This window comes from Pongo abelii, chromosome 11 (assembly GCF_028885655.2).
Source record: "Pongo abelii isolate AG06213 chromosome 11, NHGRI_mPonAbe1-v2.0_pri, whole genome shotgun sequence".
In the NCBI taxonomy this organism is placed as follows: domain Eukaryota; kingdom Metazoa; phylum Chordata; class Mammalia; order Primates; family Hominidae; genus Pongo; species Pongo abelii.
Genome location: NC_071996.2, coordinates 92,820,597 through 92,837,101, shown reverse-complemented (window position 1 = coordinate 92,837,101; position 16,505 = coordinate 92,820,597). Strand labels below are relative to the sequence as shown.

The 16,505-nt window shown below is 39.4% G+C and overlaps 1 protein-coding gene across 17 annotated transcripts in view; it reads right to left on the bottom strand.

Moving 5' to 3' along the window:
- Positions 1 to 135: 135 nt before the first annotated feature.
- PMS1 (PMS1 homolog 1, mismatch repair system component) overlaps positions 136 to 16,505 on the bottom strand; it is a 111,946-nt gene continuing 95,576 nt past the window's right edge. For 6 of the 17 annotated variants that reach the window (XM_054548657.2, XM_054548660.2, XM_054548658.2 and 3 more), the window contains one exon: positions 140 to 2,262. In XM_054548657.2, the coding sequence (XP_054404632.1) occupies positions 2,127 to 2,262 (136 nt within the window). In that variant the 3' untranslated portion in view covers positions 140 to 2,126. Of the gene's footprint in view, positions 2,263 to 16,505 lie in introns of all 17 variants that reach the window. The other 11 variants (XM_054548663.2, XM_063712474.1, XM_054548664.2 and 8 more) reach the window with 5 other exon arrangements.

The following is a 16,505-nucleotide window of genomic DNA, read 5'->3' as shown; positions in this document are numbered from 1 at the left end:
ATTGTTTATATAACATAATGATATGTATTAATTTTTCTATATATTAACATTTAATACTATATAATATAATAATGTAGTAACAAATAACAATACTATATAATAATATTTAAGAGGAAAACTAAAAGTAGAAAGAAACTTATGTAAATAAAATTTAATTGTCTGATATGGTCATGAGAAGAGAGACCAGATGAGGTGATCCGAGAAGAAACAAGTCTAAAATTGATTAGGTAGTTTCAAGCATTATTGAAACTCAGTGAGTTCAGTGAGCTTTAGTTCTTGTTTCTAACTCAATAATAAACAAGATTTTATTTGAGGATGCCCAAAAGATGTGGATGCAAATTCTACCTGTGGAAGAAATAGGTAAGATAGAAAAACAACTTCGGATATCCATTCTATGAGAAAGGGGCATTTGATCAGGGAGATTAAACAGAATATTACTTCATAAATGTGTTATAATATAAAGAAAATTATTTTAATCTACCCTTAGGCTGCAAAGTTCATTTATCTTTCAAAGATTCTGTATATAAGTATCTGATAGTAGAAGTATTCATTCTGCTCTTCTAAGACATGAATATCACACTAATTTTTATTTTTAAAAGCAGCAACTAAAGAGATTCTTGGTCTATTACCTAATGTACAAAGGATATATATTTGGCAAACACATTTTCTGAGATAACTGTTTTTATTGAACCCAGACCCTTCCACCAGTGGCCATCCATATAATGTAGCCTTTCCTAATGGTACTACAATTTATGCAGATAGATGCAAATTGAGTCACCTGTAATGCCTATGATGTCTGATAATTTATATATACAGTCATCTCTTGATGTGCCCAGGGGATTAGTTCCAGGACCAATCCACATAGTGGGTGCCAAAACCCAGAGATGCTAAAGTCCCTTATAATAAAATGGCACAGTATTTGCATATAACATATGTACATACTCCCATATTGTTATTTTTTATTGCCTTTTTTCCCCCAAATGTTTTGATTTGCAGTCAGTTGAACTTACGAATGCAGAACCCATGGTTAGAGAGGGCCAGCTGTACAGATAAAAGCAAGCACAAGGGTGGCTGGCAAGATGGCCGAACAGGAACAGCTCTGGTCTGCAGCTCCCAGGAGATCAACACGGAAAGCAGGTGATTTCTGCATTTCCAACTGAGGTACCCGGCTCATTTCATTGGGACTGGTTAGAAAGCAGGTGCAGCCCATGGAGGGCAAGCTGAAGCAGGGTAGGGCATCGCCTCACCCGGGAAGTGCAAGGGGTCAGGGGACTCTGTCCCCTAGCCAAGGGAAGCCTTGAGGGACTGTGCCGTGAGGAATGGTGCACTCCGGCCCAGATACTATGCTTTTTCCATGGTCTTCACAAACTGCAGACCAGAAGATTCCTTCAGGTGCCTACGCCACCAGGGCCCTGGGTTTCAAGCACAAAACCAGGCGGCTGTTTGGGCAGACACCCAGCTAGCTGCAGGAGTTTTTTTTCATACCCCAGTGGTGTCTGGAACATCAATGAGACAGAACTGTTCACTCCCCTGGAAAGGGGGCTGAAGCCAGGGAGCTAACTGATCTAGCTCAGTGGATCCCAGCCCCACAGAGCCCAGCAAGCTAAGATCCACTGGCTTGAAATTCTCGCTGCCAGCACAGCAGTCTGAAGTCGACCTGGGACACCTGAACTCGGTAGGGGGAGGGGCGACCGCCATTACTGAGGCTTGAGTAGGCGATTTTCCCCTCACAGTGTAAAAAAAGCCACCAGGAAGTTGCAACTGGGCAGAGCCCACCGCAGCTAGCAAAGCTGCTGTAGCCAGACTGCCTCTCTAGATTCCTCCTCTCTGGGCAGGGCATCTCTGAAAGAAAGGCAGCAGCCTCTGTCAGGGGCTTAGAGACAAAACTCCCATCTCCCTGGGACAGAGCACCTGGGGGAAGGGGTGGCTCTGGGTGCAGCTTCAGCAAACTTAAACATTCCTGCCTACCAGCTCTGAAGAGAGCAGCAGATCTCCCAGCACAGCACTCAAGCTCTGCTAATGGGCAGACTGCCTCCTCAAGTGGGTCTCTGACCCCTATGCCTCCTGACTAGGAGACACCTCCCAGCGGGGGTTGATAGATACCTCATACAGGAGAGCTCTGGCTGTCAACTGGCAGGTGCCCCTCTGGGATGAAGCTTCCAGAGGAAGGAACAGGCGGCAATTTTTGCTGCTCTGCAGCCTCTGCTGGTGATACTCATGCAAACAGGGTCTGGAATGGACCTCCAGCAAATTCCAGCAGACCTGCAGCAGAGGGGCCTGTTAGAAGGAAAACTAACAAACATAAAGGAATAGCATCAACGTCAACAAAAAGGATGTCTACACAGAAACCCCACCTGAAAGTCCCCAACATCAAAGACCAAAGGTAGATAAATCCACGAAGATGAGAAAAACCCAGTGTAAAAAGGCTGAAAATTCCAAAAACCAAAACGCCTCTTCTCCTCCAAAGGATCTCAACTCCTCGCCAGCAAGGGAACAAAACTGGACAGATAATGAGTTTGACGAATTGACAGAAGTAAGTTTCAGAAGGCGGGTAATAATGAACTCCTCTGAGCTAAAGGAGCATGTTCTAATGCAATGAACGTACACTAAGAACCTTGAAAAAACGTTAGAGGAATTGCTAACTAGAATAACCAGTTTAGAGAAGAACATAAATGACCTGACGGAGCTGAAAAACACAGCATGAGAACTTCATGAAGCATACACGAGTATCAATAGCTGAATCGATCAAGCAGAAGAAAGGATATCAGAGATTGAAAATCAACTTAATGAAATAAAATGTGAAGACAAGATTAGAGAAAAAAGAGTGAAAAGGAATGAACAAAACCTCCAAGAAATATGGGACTATGTGAAAAGACCAAATCTACATTTGATCAGTGTACCTGAAAGTGATGGGCAGAATGGAACCAAGTTGGAAAACACTCTTCAGGATATTACCCCGTAGAACTTTCCCAACCTAGCAAGACAGGCCAACATTCAAATCCAGGAAATACAGAGAATACCACAAAGATACTCCTTGAGAAGAGCAACCCCAAGACACATAATCATCAGATTCACCAAGGTTGAAATAAAGGAAAAAATGTTAAGGGCAGCCACAGAGAGAGGTCGGGTTACCCACAAAGGGAAGCCCATCAGACTAACAGCGGATCTCTCTGCAGAAACCCTAACAAGCCAGAAGAGAGTGGGGGCCAATATTCAACATTCTTAAAGAAAAGAATTTTCGGCCGGGTGTGGCGGCTCATGTCTATAATCCCAGCACTTTGGGAGGCCAAGGCGGTCGGATCACGAGGTCAGGAGATCGAGACCATCCTGGCTAACACGGTGAAACCCCGTCTCTACTAAAAATACAAAAAATTAGCCAGGCATGGTGGCATGGGGCTGTAGTCTCAGCTACTTGGGAGCCTGAGGCAGGGGAATCGCTTGAACCCGGGAGGCAGAGGTTGCAGTGAGCCGAGATCGCACCACTGCACTCCAGCATGGGCAACAGAACGAGACTGTCTCAAAAAAAAAAAAAAAAAAGAGGGAAAAAAAAGAATTTTCAACCTAGAATTTCATATCTAGCCAAACTAAGCTTCATAAGCGAAGGAGAAATAAAATCCCTCACAGACAAGCAAATGCTGAGAGATTTTGTCACCACCAGGCCTGCCTTACAAGAGCTCCTGAAGGAAGCACTAAATATAGAAAGGAAAAACCGATACCAGCCACTGCTAAAACATACCAACTTGAAAGACCATCGACACTATGAAGAAATTGCATCAACTAACGGGGAAAATAACCAGCTAGCATCATAATGACAGGATCAAATTCATACATAATAATATTAACTTTAAATGTAAATGGGCTAAATGCCCCAATTAAAAGACACAGATTGGCAAATTGGATAGAGTCAAGATCCATCAGTGTGCTGTATTCAGGAGACACATCTCATGTGCAGAGACACACATAGGCTCAAAATAAAGGGATGGAGGAATATTTACCAAGCAAATAGAAAGCAAAAAAGGCAGGGGTTGCCATCCTAGTCTCTGATAAAACAGACTTTCAACTAACAAAGATTAAAAAAAAAAGACAAAGAAGGGCATTATATAATGGTAAAGGGATCAATGCAAACAAGAAGAACTAACTATCCTAAATATATATGCAACCAATACAGGAGCACCCAGATTCATAAAGCAAGTTCTTAGAGACTTACCAAGAGACTTAGACTCCCACACAATAATAGTGGGAGACTGTAACACCCCACTGTCAATATTAGATAGATCAACAAGACAGAAAATTAACAAGGATATTCAGGACTTGAACTCAGCTCTGGACCAAACAGACCTAACAGACATCTACAGAACTCTCTACCCAAAATCAACAGAATATACATTCTTCTCAGCACCACATTGCACTTATTCTAAAATTGACCACATAATTAGAAGTAAAACACTCCTCAGGAAATCCAAAAGAACAGATATAATAACAAACTGTCTGTCAGACCACAGTGCAATCAAATTAGAACTCAGAATTAAGAAACTCACTTGAAACCACACAACTACATGGAAGCTGAACAACCTGCTCCTGAATGACTACTGGGTAAATAACAAAATTAAAGCAGAAATAAATAAGTTCTTTGAAACCAATGAGAACAAAGACACAAAGTACCAGAATCTCTGGGACACAGCTAAAGCAGTGTTCAGAGGGAAATTTATAGCACTAAATGCCCACAGGAGAAAACAGCAAAGATGCAAAATTGACACCCTAACATCACAATTAAAAGAACAAGAGAAGCAAGAGCAAACAAATTCAAAAGCTAGCAGAAGACCAGAAATAACTAAGGTCACAGCAGAACTGAAGGAGACAGAGACAGGAAAAACCCTTTAAAAAATCAAGCCATCCAAGACCTGGCTTTTTGAAAAGATTAACAAAATAGACTGCTGGCCAGACTAATAAAGAAGAAAAGAGAGAAGAATCAAATAGACACAATACAAAATGATAAAGGGAATATCACCACTGATCCCATAGAAACACAAACTACCATCAGATAATACTATAAATACCTCTATGCAAATAAACTAGAAAATGCAGAAGAAATGGATGAATTCCTGGACACATACACCCTCCCAAGACTAAACCAGGAAGAAGTCGAATCCCTGAATAGGCCAATGATAAGTTCTGAAGTTCTGAAATAATAAGTTCTGAATAGGCCAATAATAAGTACTGAAGTTCAGTAATTAATAGCCTACCAACCAAAAAAAGCCCAGGACCAGACGGATTCACAGCCAAATTCCACCAGAGGTACAAAGAGGAGAGGGTACCATTCCTTCTGAAACTATTCCAAACAATAGAAAAAGAGGGAATCCTCCTTAACTCACTTCATGAGGCCAGTATCATCCTGATAACAAAATCTGGCAGACACACACAAAAAAGAAAATTTCAGGCCAATATCACTGATGAACATCAACGCAAAAATCCTCAATAAAATACTGGCAAACCGAATGTGGCAGCACATTAAAAAGCTTATCCAACACAATCAAGTCGGCTTCATCACTGGGATGCAAGGCTGGTTCAACATATATAAATCAGTAAATGTAATCCATCACATTTACAGAACCAATGACAAAAACCCATGATTTTCTCAATAGATGCAGAAAAGGCCTTTGACAAAATACAACAGCCCTTCATACTAAAAACTCTCAATAAACTAGGTATTGATAGAACATATCTCAAAATAATAAGCGCTGTTTATGACAACCCCACAGCCAATATCATACTGAATGGGCAAAAGCTGGAAGCATTCCCTTTGAAAACTGGCACAAGACAGGGATGCCCTCTCTCACCACTCCTATTCAACATAGTGTTGGAAGTTCTGGCCAGGGCAATCAGGCAAGAGAAAGAAATAAATGGTATTCAATTAGGAAAAGAGGAAGTCAAATTGTCCCTGTTTGCAGATGACATGATTGTATATTTAGAAAACCCCACCATCTCAGCCCAAAATCTCCTTAAGCTGATAAGCAACTTCAGCAAAGTCTCAGGATACAAAATCAATGTGCAAAAATCACAAGGATTCCTACACACCAATAACAGACAAACAGAGAGCCAAATCATGAGTGAACTCCCATTCACAATTGCTACAAAGAGAATAAAATACCTAGGAATACAACTTACAAGGGATGTGAAGGACCTCTTCAAGGAGAACTACAAACCACTGCTCATGGAAATAAGAGAGGACACAAACAAATGGAAAAACATTCCATGCTCATGAATAGGAAGTATATCATGAAAATGGCCATAGTGCCCAAGGTAATTTATAGATTCAATGTTATCCCCATCAAGCTACCATTGAGTTTCTTCACAGATTTACAAAAAACTACTTTAAATTTCAAAAAAGAGCCTGAATAGCCAAGACAATCCTAAGCAAAAAGAACAAAGCTGGAAGCATCATACTACCTGACTTCAAACTATACTACAAGGCTACAGTAACCAAAACAGCATGGTACTGGTACCAAAATAGATATATAGACCAATGGAACAGAACAGGCCTCAGAAATAATCCTGCCTATCTACAACCATCTGATCTTTGACAAACCTGACAAAAACAAGCAATGGGAAAAGAATTCCCTATTTAATAAATGGTGTTTGGAAAACTGGCTAGCCAGATGCAGAAAGCTAAAACTGGACCCCTTCCTTATATCTTAAACAAAAATTAACTCAAGATGGATTAAAGACTTAAACATAAGACCTAAAACCATAAAAACCCTAGAAGAAAACCTAGGCAATACCATTCAGGACACAGGCATGGGCAAAGACTTCATGACTAAAACACTAAAAGCAATGGCAACAAAAGCCAAAATTGACAGATTGGATCTAATTAAACTAAAGAGCTTCTGCAGGGCAAAAGAAACCATCATCAGAGTGAACAGGCAACCTACACAATGGGAGAAAATTTTTGCAATCTATCCATCTGAGAAAGGGCTAATATCCAGAATCTACAAATAACATAACTTAAACAAATTTACAAGAAAAAAAAACCATCAAAAAGTGGGTGAAGGATATGAACAGACACTTCTCAAAAGAAGACATTTATATGGCCAAGAAACATGAAAAAAAGCTCATCATCACTGGTCATTAGAGAAATGCAAATGAAAAGCACAATGAGATACCATCTCACACCCGTTAGAATGGAGATCATTAAAAAGTAAAGAAATGACAGATGCTGGAGAGGATGTGGAGAAATAGAAACGCTTTTACACTGTTGGCAAGAGTGTGAATTAGTTCAACCATTGTGGAACAGTTCCTCAAGGAGCTAGAACCAGAAATACCATTTGACCCAGCAATTCCATTACTGGGTATACACCCAAAGGATTATAAATCATTCTATTATAAAGACACATGCACATGTAGGTTTATTGCAGCACTGTCCACAATAGCAAAGACTTGGAACCAACCCAAATGCCCATCAGTGATAGACTGGATTAAGAAAATGTGGCACATACACACCATGGAATACTATGCAGTCATAAAAAGGATGAGTTCATGTCCTTTGCAGGGACATGGATGAAGCTGGAAACCATCACTCTCAGCAAACTAACACAGGAACACTGTGTGTTCTCACTCATAAGTGGGAGTTAAACAATGAGAACACATGGACACAGGGAGGGGAACATCACACACTGGGGCCTGTCAGCGGGTGGGAGGCTAGGGAAGGGATAGCATTAGGAGAAATACCTAAAATAGATGATGGGTTGATGGGTGCAGCAAACCACCATGACACGTGTATACATATGTAACAAATCTGCATGTTCTGCACATGTATCCCAGAACTTTAAGTATAATAATAAAAAAATCAAAAAAAAAAAAAAAAAGCAAGCACAAGTCTTGTTGAGTTCATCTCCACTTATCTTTGTTCTTCCTTCTAATTTTCAGGGCCTGCATTTTTGTGTGTGTGCTCTAACTACTGCAACAGGCCTCTAACTGGACTTGAGTTTCTCTCTCACACCTTGCTGCCATAGCTTTGTTATGGCACATATGGCACAGTTCTGAATGTTTGCTATGGCACAGTTGTGAATGTTTCATATCTAGTACTTCTATCCTTTTCTTCCCTATGTCTAGAATGCCTTAACTTCTAATTAAAAAACAAAAAAGAAAACCTTCTCAGCCCTATTGCTGAGCTCAAATGCCATTTTCTTCATGAAGCTGATCACCTTGCTGATATGACTTTTATTTATTCTGATCCTCTCCTGCATTTCTATTCTTCTGACTTAACATTGGTTTATTATGGTTATTTGTGGACTTTTCTCACTTAAGACCAAAATCTTCTTGAGGACAGATTATGTTTTAATTTTGAATTGCTCTGTGTCTTCAATCTCCCAGGATGTTTATGATAGATGTTTGGTAAATACTGAGTAAATAAATAAGTTTGTAAATGGGACTAAATCATTCCTTATGAAAGAAGTAATGCTCAAGGAGAGTGCCTCAACAAACTACTGTGGGGAGCAATATCTAGACAAAACATGGCATGGATCAAAGTTAAAAGAAAAGCTAATGTTCAATAAAGAATATTAATTGTTTTCTCACTCATAGTTTGATTGCCTGGATAGGTGAGAATGGAAAACCCTAGTGATTATGTGACAAAGCAACAAATTAGATCTATAAAGAAGCCTCAAAAATACTGGTATCCCCAATCTCCAAGGCATCATAAGACATGACTCATATATAAGTTAATACTAGAACATTTAGGCTGGGCACAGTGACTTATGCCTGTAATCCTAGCACTTTGAGAGGCTGAGGCAGGTGGATCACCTGAGGTCAGGAGTTCAAGACCAGCCTGGCCAACATGGTGAAACCCTGTCTCTACTAAAAATACAAAAATTAGCTGGGCTTGGTGGTGGGAACCTGTAATCCCAGCTACTGGGGAGGCTGAGGTAGGTGAATTGCTTGAACTCGGGAGGTGGAGGTTGCAGTGAGCTGAGATTGTACCATTGCACTCCAGCCTGGGTAACAAAAGTCAAACTCCATCTCAATAAAATAAAATAAAAATTAATACTAGAACATTTTAATTTAAAAAATGAAATGCTACATATTTATGTAAAAAATCAAGACCATAATATTATTTGTAGAAAACTTCAGATGAATTTCCAATGCCTATACTGATCATTTTCTGGAAGACCAAAAAGGCATTTCAGTAATAAAACTCCTCAAATTAGCATAATGTAAGTGTTCTATTTATCTACCTCTTCAAAACAAATCATCCCAAAATTTAATGGTTCAGCAATTTTTATTTCATGGTTCTGGGGGTTAACAAGCTCAGCTGGGTGGTTCTCTCTTGAGCTACCTCATATAGTTGTAATCAGATGGCTGCTGAGAATGAAGTTATCCGAAGATGTCTTTACTCAATGTCTGGCACCAGAGCTGAGATGACTGTAACAACTGGGAACTAGTCAAATATCTCTTTCTCCACACATAGTCTCTTTATCTGGCTAGCTTGTACTTTTTATACAATGGCAGACTCAGGGTAGACTGACTTCTCACAAGGTGACTAACTTCCCCACAGTTACCATTTCAAGATAGCCAGGAAGGCTGCAAGGTTTCTATGATGTAGTCTTGGAAGTTGTATAGCATCACGTCTGTTATAATCTAATGGGCAAAGTAATCATAAACTAGCCCAGATTCAAGAGAGTGGAGGAACAGATCCTACCTCTTCATGGGGGATATGCCTGTGTGTACAATAAAGAAATGATGGCAGATCCAGCTACCTCATAACATTTTTGAGATATATAAATCTGATTTTCTAAAAAAAGAATGATGTCCCACGAGAAAACATAAATCTGACTTCCTAGAGAGCCATAAGCAGATTCATTAATCTGATTATTTTATTTTCAGTGTATATTTGCATTAAAAATCTATCTGTATTCTATTTCAGGAATCTAGCGCTTCAGGATTATGTGCACTCTTGCTAATCCAAGTGTAATCCCTGAATAAGCAGCATCAGCATCACCAGAGAACTTGCTGGAAATGCAGAATATCAGATTCTACCCCAGACCTACTTAATCAGAGAAGCCCAGAGAGATTCATATGCACATTAAAGTTGGAGAAGTCCCATACTCATATACTAGCATAAACAGACTATCCTCAAACTCATAACAAAGAAACCTACAAAACATGAAGTACCATCCATTCAATTTAGGGGCAGAGGATTGGACATTTTATTTTTTTTTTTATGGGGGAATACAGCTAAAACTGAATTGCTTCAATAAAGTCTTTGACAATTTAAAAGCTGAATGTGTGTGTGTGGCTGGGAATCCTGTTTTCATCTGGGATCAAGTGATTACTATGTATATGGGGAAGTGTTTCTTCTACAACAGCTATTTACTAAGAAAACTAAGGAGAAAAGACCAAAAAAGAGTGCAAATAACTTCAAAATAGATAACGAGTATCATACGTATTTAGTAATTTACATGTAAAAATGTACAATTTTTTTTGCTAGTGTTATTAGTGAATTACTTAAAATATATTTTTGACAGTACAGCATCACCGTCTTGCAAGTTAAGATGCTGTAATTTACCAGTGTCTAAGGTAAAATTAAAGCCACTTTAAAAACAAAAATGCCTTTTTAAAGAAATAACACCAAAACATACCACTTTTTCCCCATAAATATGTTTGATCCATTCACAATTTCTTGCCTGTTTCTTAACTCATCATTCATTTCTATCATCTAAATTACAAAACATAACTAAAATACCTATAAGAAAGTTCTTAAATATCAAATAAGTTCAAAATTAAAGATCATTTTAAATTACCTGTCATTACTTTGCCTTATTAAGCATCTGGGTGTAAATATTAACTAGAAAATTATATTTGAATATTTAAGTTCTTTATAAATTAAAAAACTATTTAATTTAAGGAACAACTAGAAACTTTAGGTTGGTTTCCAAGAGGGTGCTGCAGACCCATATAGATTAGCAATACTATATAACCTCACCAAAACATTTATATTATATTGCTCTTATTTTGTTTCCTCTAGAGGGCAAGGAATGTCTTCTCTCTATATTCTCTGTTCAGTAGCACTGAGTGCTGTAATAATAAATATCACTGAATAAACTAAGAAATGTAGCTATAACTAAAGGAGATAGAGATGAAGGAGTTTGTTATAGTGATTTTGTGTCCAACTAAAGCAGAGTGGAAGAAGTCTACCCCTCCCGGCTTTAGTTTAAAAGATTTTATGAAAAAGTGAGCTAGTTCAGAGGCATTTAAATATGTTTAATAGTAGACATAAGTAAGGGAAAAAAGGTTGTTCCAAATCCTGCTGACACTCAAAAAAAAAAAAACCAGGAAGAAACAAAATAACAGAATGTTAGAAATGATTGTGTACTTGGAGATCAAGTTCAGCATCTTAATTTCAGAGATGAAGAAATGGATGTCTACAACAGCATAGTCAGGTTGAGATCTTCTAAGCCCTGGTTTGTTTTTTGTCTGGCAGATTTTAGTAAAAGTCAGTAAGAAATACAGGCTTATAGAAATGGACTTGAGATTGATTGTTAGGGGAACTTTGATACATGAGATAGAGCAGTGGTTCTCCAAGTGTGGCTCCCTGACAAGTAGCATTAGCATCATCTGGAAACTTACTAGAAGTGAAAATTTTCAGTCCCACCCCAGACCCTCAAGATTAGGAACTGTGGGCACAGTGTCTAACAATCAGTGCTTAATAAGCTCTCCAGGTGATTCTGATGTATGCTCAAAGTTGATAACCACTGGGACAGAATTTTTAGAAGCTAGAGAAAATATCTCTACGTTTAATTTGTAGTGTTTTAAGCAGGAATAAAAATTGTGACCAAAAATCAAGTAAGCAGAGAAAATCTCTGAAAGCAGTTGTGACAGCCCAATAGTGTGTTGCTAGTGTGCAAAAAAAAGTGAACCTTGGGACCCCCAAAATAACTAAGCAAAGGAAAAAGTCAAGCTGTGAACTATAATACATCAGACAAACCTGCCTCCCATTTTATTCCTAAATAAGACGGCTACAAAGATTTTTAAAAGCTATGTACCTCCCTCATATTTTGCCCACAAGGAAATTCCTTGTGGGCCTCAAGATCTTTACCTTAAAACAGTTGTTGAATTTCACCCTGGCAATGTAAACTGATAGCTTATCCTCACGGGTTTCGGACAGAAAGTCATCCTTCTGCTGACCTGAGACAAATGCCTGATTGCTTCCTTTGCCCTACTGTTTATATAAAAATTGAGACTCACTGAGCCAGGTTAAATTGTGTATTCAATGAAATGCTGATCAAGGAATCAAAAGAATGCAACCTTTTGTCTCTTGTCTACCTATGACCTGGAAGCCTCTTGATTCAGGTTGTCCTGCCTTTCTGGACTGAACCAATATACATCTTACCCATATTGATTGATGTCTCATGTCTCCCTAAAATGTATAAAAGCAAGCTGTACCCTGACCACTTTGGGGCACACGTCGTAAGGACCTTCTGAGGCTGTGTCACAAGTGTATCCTTAACCTAGGCAAAATAAACTTTCTAAATTGATTGAGATATGTTCTCAGGTTCATACTAGTTATTACTGGAAACAGTGAAGAAGGCTTTAAAAATAAAACTTATCAAGTCTAGGTGAGATTAAATGAAAGCTCTAGAATAAAGTTGTGAACTCCGAAAATCTGAGACAGGTCTCAGTTAATTTAGAAAGAATGTCACTTTCCGACAGGCCCAGGAGCCCCAAGTTTATCTTGGAACCTCAGACAGGAATTCACCCAAATCATACGTATTTGATGGCACAAATCCATGGCTGGGCTTGGCTTTAAAAAAATTGTATCTGAGATTCCTTCTACGGAACAAAGTTCCATCAAAGCCAATTTAAAAGCCTATGTAAAAACAAATAATTATTCTTGCTGCACTGTATACAAATAATCAGAACAAGTATAATAAAGTGAATCAGTTCTACCATGATTTGTCTTTAACAAAAATGGGAAACGAGAAAAATTATGTTTCAAAAACTGTAGTACACCTGTTCTTAGATTCTAGTCTTGCCTAATGTTTTTCAATTTTTATTATTTTCTACTTTGGACTGAATTCTAATCTTTCTATTTTGCAGGCTACAAGACTGCAAAATGATGTTTTCAATTTTTTTTCCTTCTTTTTCCCCATTTTTCCTAATTTGCAGTCACTGAAAACTAGGCTGTGCTTTCATAAAGCCCTGCAAAGTGAAGCTAGACAACTTAAACTTCAGAAGAAAATAACAGCAACCCACTTACATACATAAGCCACTTTCATACCTGCCTACAGATCTATGGACTTCAGAACAATGTGGCCCATATATTTTCCAGGATTGTTCTTTTGTTTAATTATTTTTCTGCCTTCCTCCCCTTATTTTCTCTTCATAGGACATGAGACTTCACAAACCTGCTAAAATGAGGTTTCCTAATAACTCAGGATCTACTCATCTAGGAATAAACCATCCTTTGGAGACGCCAATCAGATACGCATTTATTTCAGTGAGCAGACGGCTGACTCTGAACAGAATGGGAGGCAGGTTTGTCCTAAGCAGTTCCCAGCTTGACTTTTCCCTTTAGCTTAGTGATTTAGGGGCCCCAAGATTTATTTTCCTTTCACAAAGTTAACAGTTAACTCTTGATTATTTATGTTTGTAAAGGGAGAAAGTAGGTGACAATCTCAAGTCATTTTTTATTTGCCTTTGCAGTAAGATTTGATTTTTTTTTCAGTACTTATCTTTGTTTACAGTAATATAAACATTTAAAGTGGAACTAGTAGAGCACTAGATTAGCTGTGTGTGCTCACGTATGTCATGTAATCACTTTGGGCTTCTATTTTCTCATCTGTAAAATTAGTTGGCTCACCTCAAGATTACTTTTAGCCACTATAAATCCATGAACATTGGCTTGCCCGAAATGCTCCACTCCAAGAACAAGTCTAGTCATTTAAATATTTTAGTATCATTATTGGTATTTTAATTTGCCTGGTAACTTTGGTTAAGTTAGTGATCAACATTTGGGGTCCCCAAATGTATTATTTCCTTTGCATTAATTAGGTACTGTAAAGAGTGTGAAACAAAAATAAAAACTTGGGACCCAATTCACTATGCCAAAGGGAAAAAATTAAGCTGAAAGCTGAGTCATCCAAGAAACTGCCCTTCCTTTGTTCCTAAGCAATAGCTACAGATAAAAGGTATAAACACCTCACAGGTAGCTATTCTATGTTCACCTTATCTTACGTAAAGTGTGAATTTACCCAGCGTCAGACAATACACTGACTATTTATTCCTTTACCTGCTCCTTTCTCTTGCAACATGTGGATTCAGTAATGTGACCATATCCTCTCTCCTTCCTCTCCAGCCTGCCTTTCCCCATGAAATAGCTCTCAAAATCATCTTTGGAGAAAGGTACACAGACCTGTCTCCCGGGTATGTCCTTAATTTTGACAAAATAAACTTCTAAATTTATTGAGACCTATCTCAGATGCTTTTTGGTTTACAAGAGTTAAATCTATTTTTGGTTTTCAGTGTAGACCCAAGCCCAAGTTTATTTAGTGGCTTCTGCTCCCTCTTGCCCTCAAAAAAACCACCAAAAAATGCTGGAGGAAGCTTGCAAACATAAGAACATAAGATGAAAATAAAACAGGTAAGAATTTGGAGAGGGAAAAGTGGCTCCTATTTACACTTTTAGTTGAGAAATGCGGGCTGTGCTGTGTTGGGTTGCAAATTCTACAACCTGAGCCACAAAATCTGGATAAAATCACAGAGAATCACGTAGCCAATGAAAGTAACAAAAATCCGTTCATCTGAATACAGGTCTAACATTTTTCAGTAGGTTAAATATCTAAAACCTCCTAGGTCTGGCCAGACCGTAGATGGCTACCTTCTCAGCAACATGTTCAAGAGGGGCCTGCAGGCCTGACTTCTGTACGGCTTTGGGTCAGCCCTGTGGCTATAGCCAAGGCTGGGATCCTAAGCAACATACTTGGGTCTAAACAGCACTCTAGAACTCATACCTTAAGAGTCCTCCCAGGCCAAGGGCTCTGGCAACCCAGCCTGAAGAGGCAAATGGGTAACTTGAGGTGAAGCTTTCCTTTTCCTTCGGATCTCCTCGCCTCGCCCTTAATTCCGGGTAAGCCTCCCAGGCCGCAGCGGCCCGTTACCTCCATTCCTGTCGCCGCTCCCAGCTCCAGCATTTGGTCCCGCGGCTGGTGCTGGGGCTATTCTAAGGACTTGTGGAGGACGGGAGCGCTGCGGAAGATTGCTGGGCTTCCATTAGCCTCGTGAACCAGGATTGGTCCGTGGGGCGACGCTAGACCCTCACCTGAAGCCCATTCCTGTTCTGGAAAAAGCAGTCGATTCACGCCAGTCTGCTACTCCAGTCACCGTTAGAAAACGTTGCCGGCCAGGCGCGGTGGGTAATCCCAGCACTTCGGGAGGCTGAGGCGGGCCAATCGCTTGAGGTCAGGACCTCTAGACCAGCCTGGCCAACATGGTGAAACCCCGTCTCTACTAAAAATACAAAATTTAGCTGGACGTGGTGGCGGGCGCCTGTAATCTCAGCTACTCGGGGGAGGCTGAGGCAGGAGAATCGTTTGAACCTGGGAGGCAGAGGTTGCAGGAAGCCGAGAGCGCCCCACTGCACTCTAGCCTGGGCGACAAAGCGAGACTCTTGTCTCAAAAAAAAAGTTGCATCCTAAAGTTGATTTACTCCAGCATTCGTTAAAGTGGTGTCAGGGAGTGTTTTATACTCCCTACCTATGTGTAGTTGACCCAAATAACTCTTTAGGGCCCATTTCTCATCGCAGGCAGTATAATGGTGGTTAAGAACAGGAGCTCTGGGATTAGAATCTCAACAGTAACTACAAGTTTAAATTCGCTGTGAACATTAAATGAGATTAGCCAAGGTAAGCGCTTAACCTGTCTAGCAAATAAGTGGTAAACACCTACTGCCATTCCTACCGACCTGCTTTGACACAATTCATAACTAGTGAGAAAAAATGAGTTTCTTCATTTACAACATAGTTGTAGGACCAGTACAGACTATATTGGCTAAAAAATGAGTCTACAGTTTTACTTAGGGTGAGTGCAAATGTGTGATGCAAATTCCATCTTTGATAGCTTCTGTTAGCCTCTCTTCCCTCAGTTTACCCAGTTAATTTAAAAGGATTACTCCCAGAAAGCTCTCCCAGAGCAGGGCCTCACATTTATAAAAGGGGAAATGGAGAGTCAGGGGAAGCAGTATTTTGGGTCATGCAAAATAGGATGATGTTGGCAGAAGAAAAGGCAGAATCCAGGTTTCACAATTCGTACTTAACACAAGGATCTTAGGAATTTAAAGATGATCTTTGAGAGTTATGGGAGATGGTGTGAGTGTGGAGACATCGTATCCAGAATAACATATCTTAGTTTACACAACAAATATATTCATTAAAAATCATGTTTCAACTTTTTGTAAAGGTATTTTGGTGCACTGTGGGACCTGGTTTTTGAAGGGGCATATGTACAACAGATAA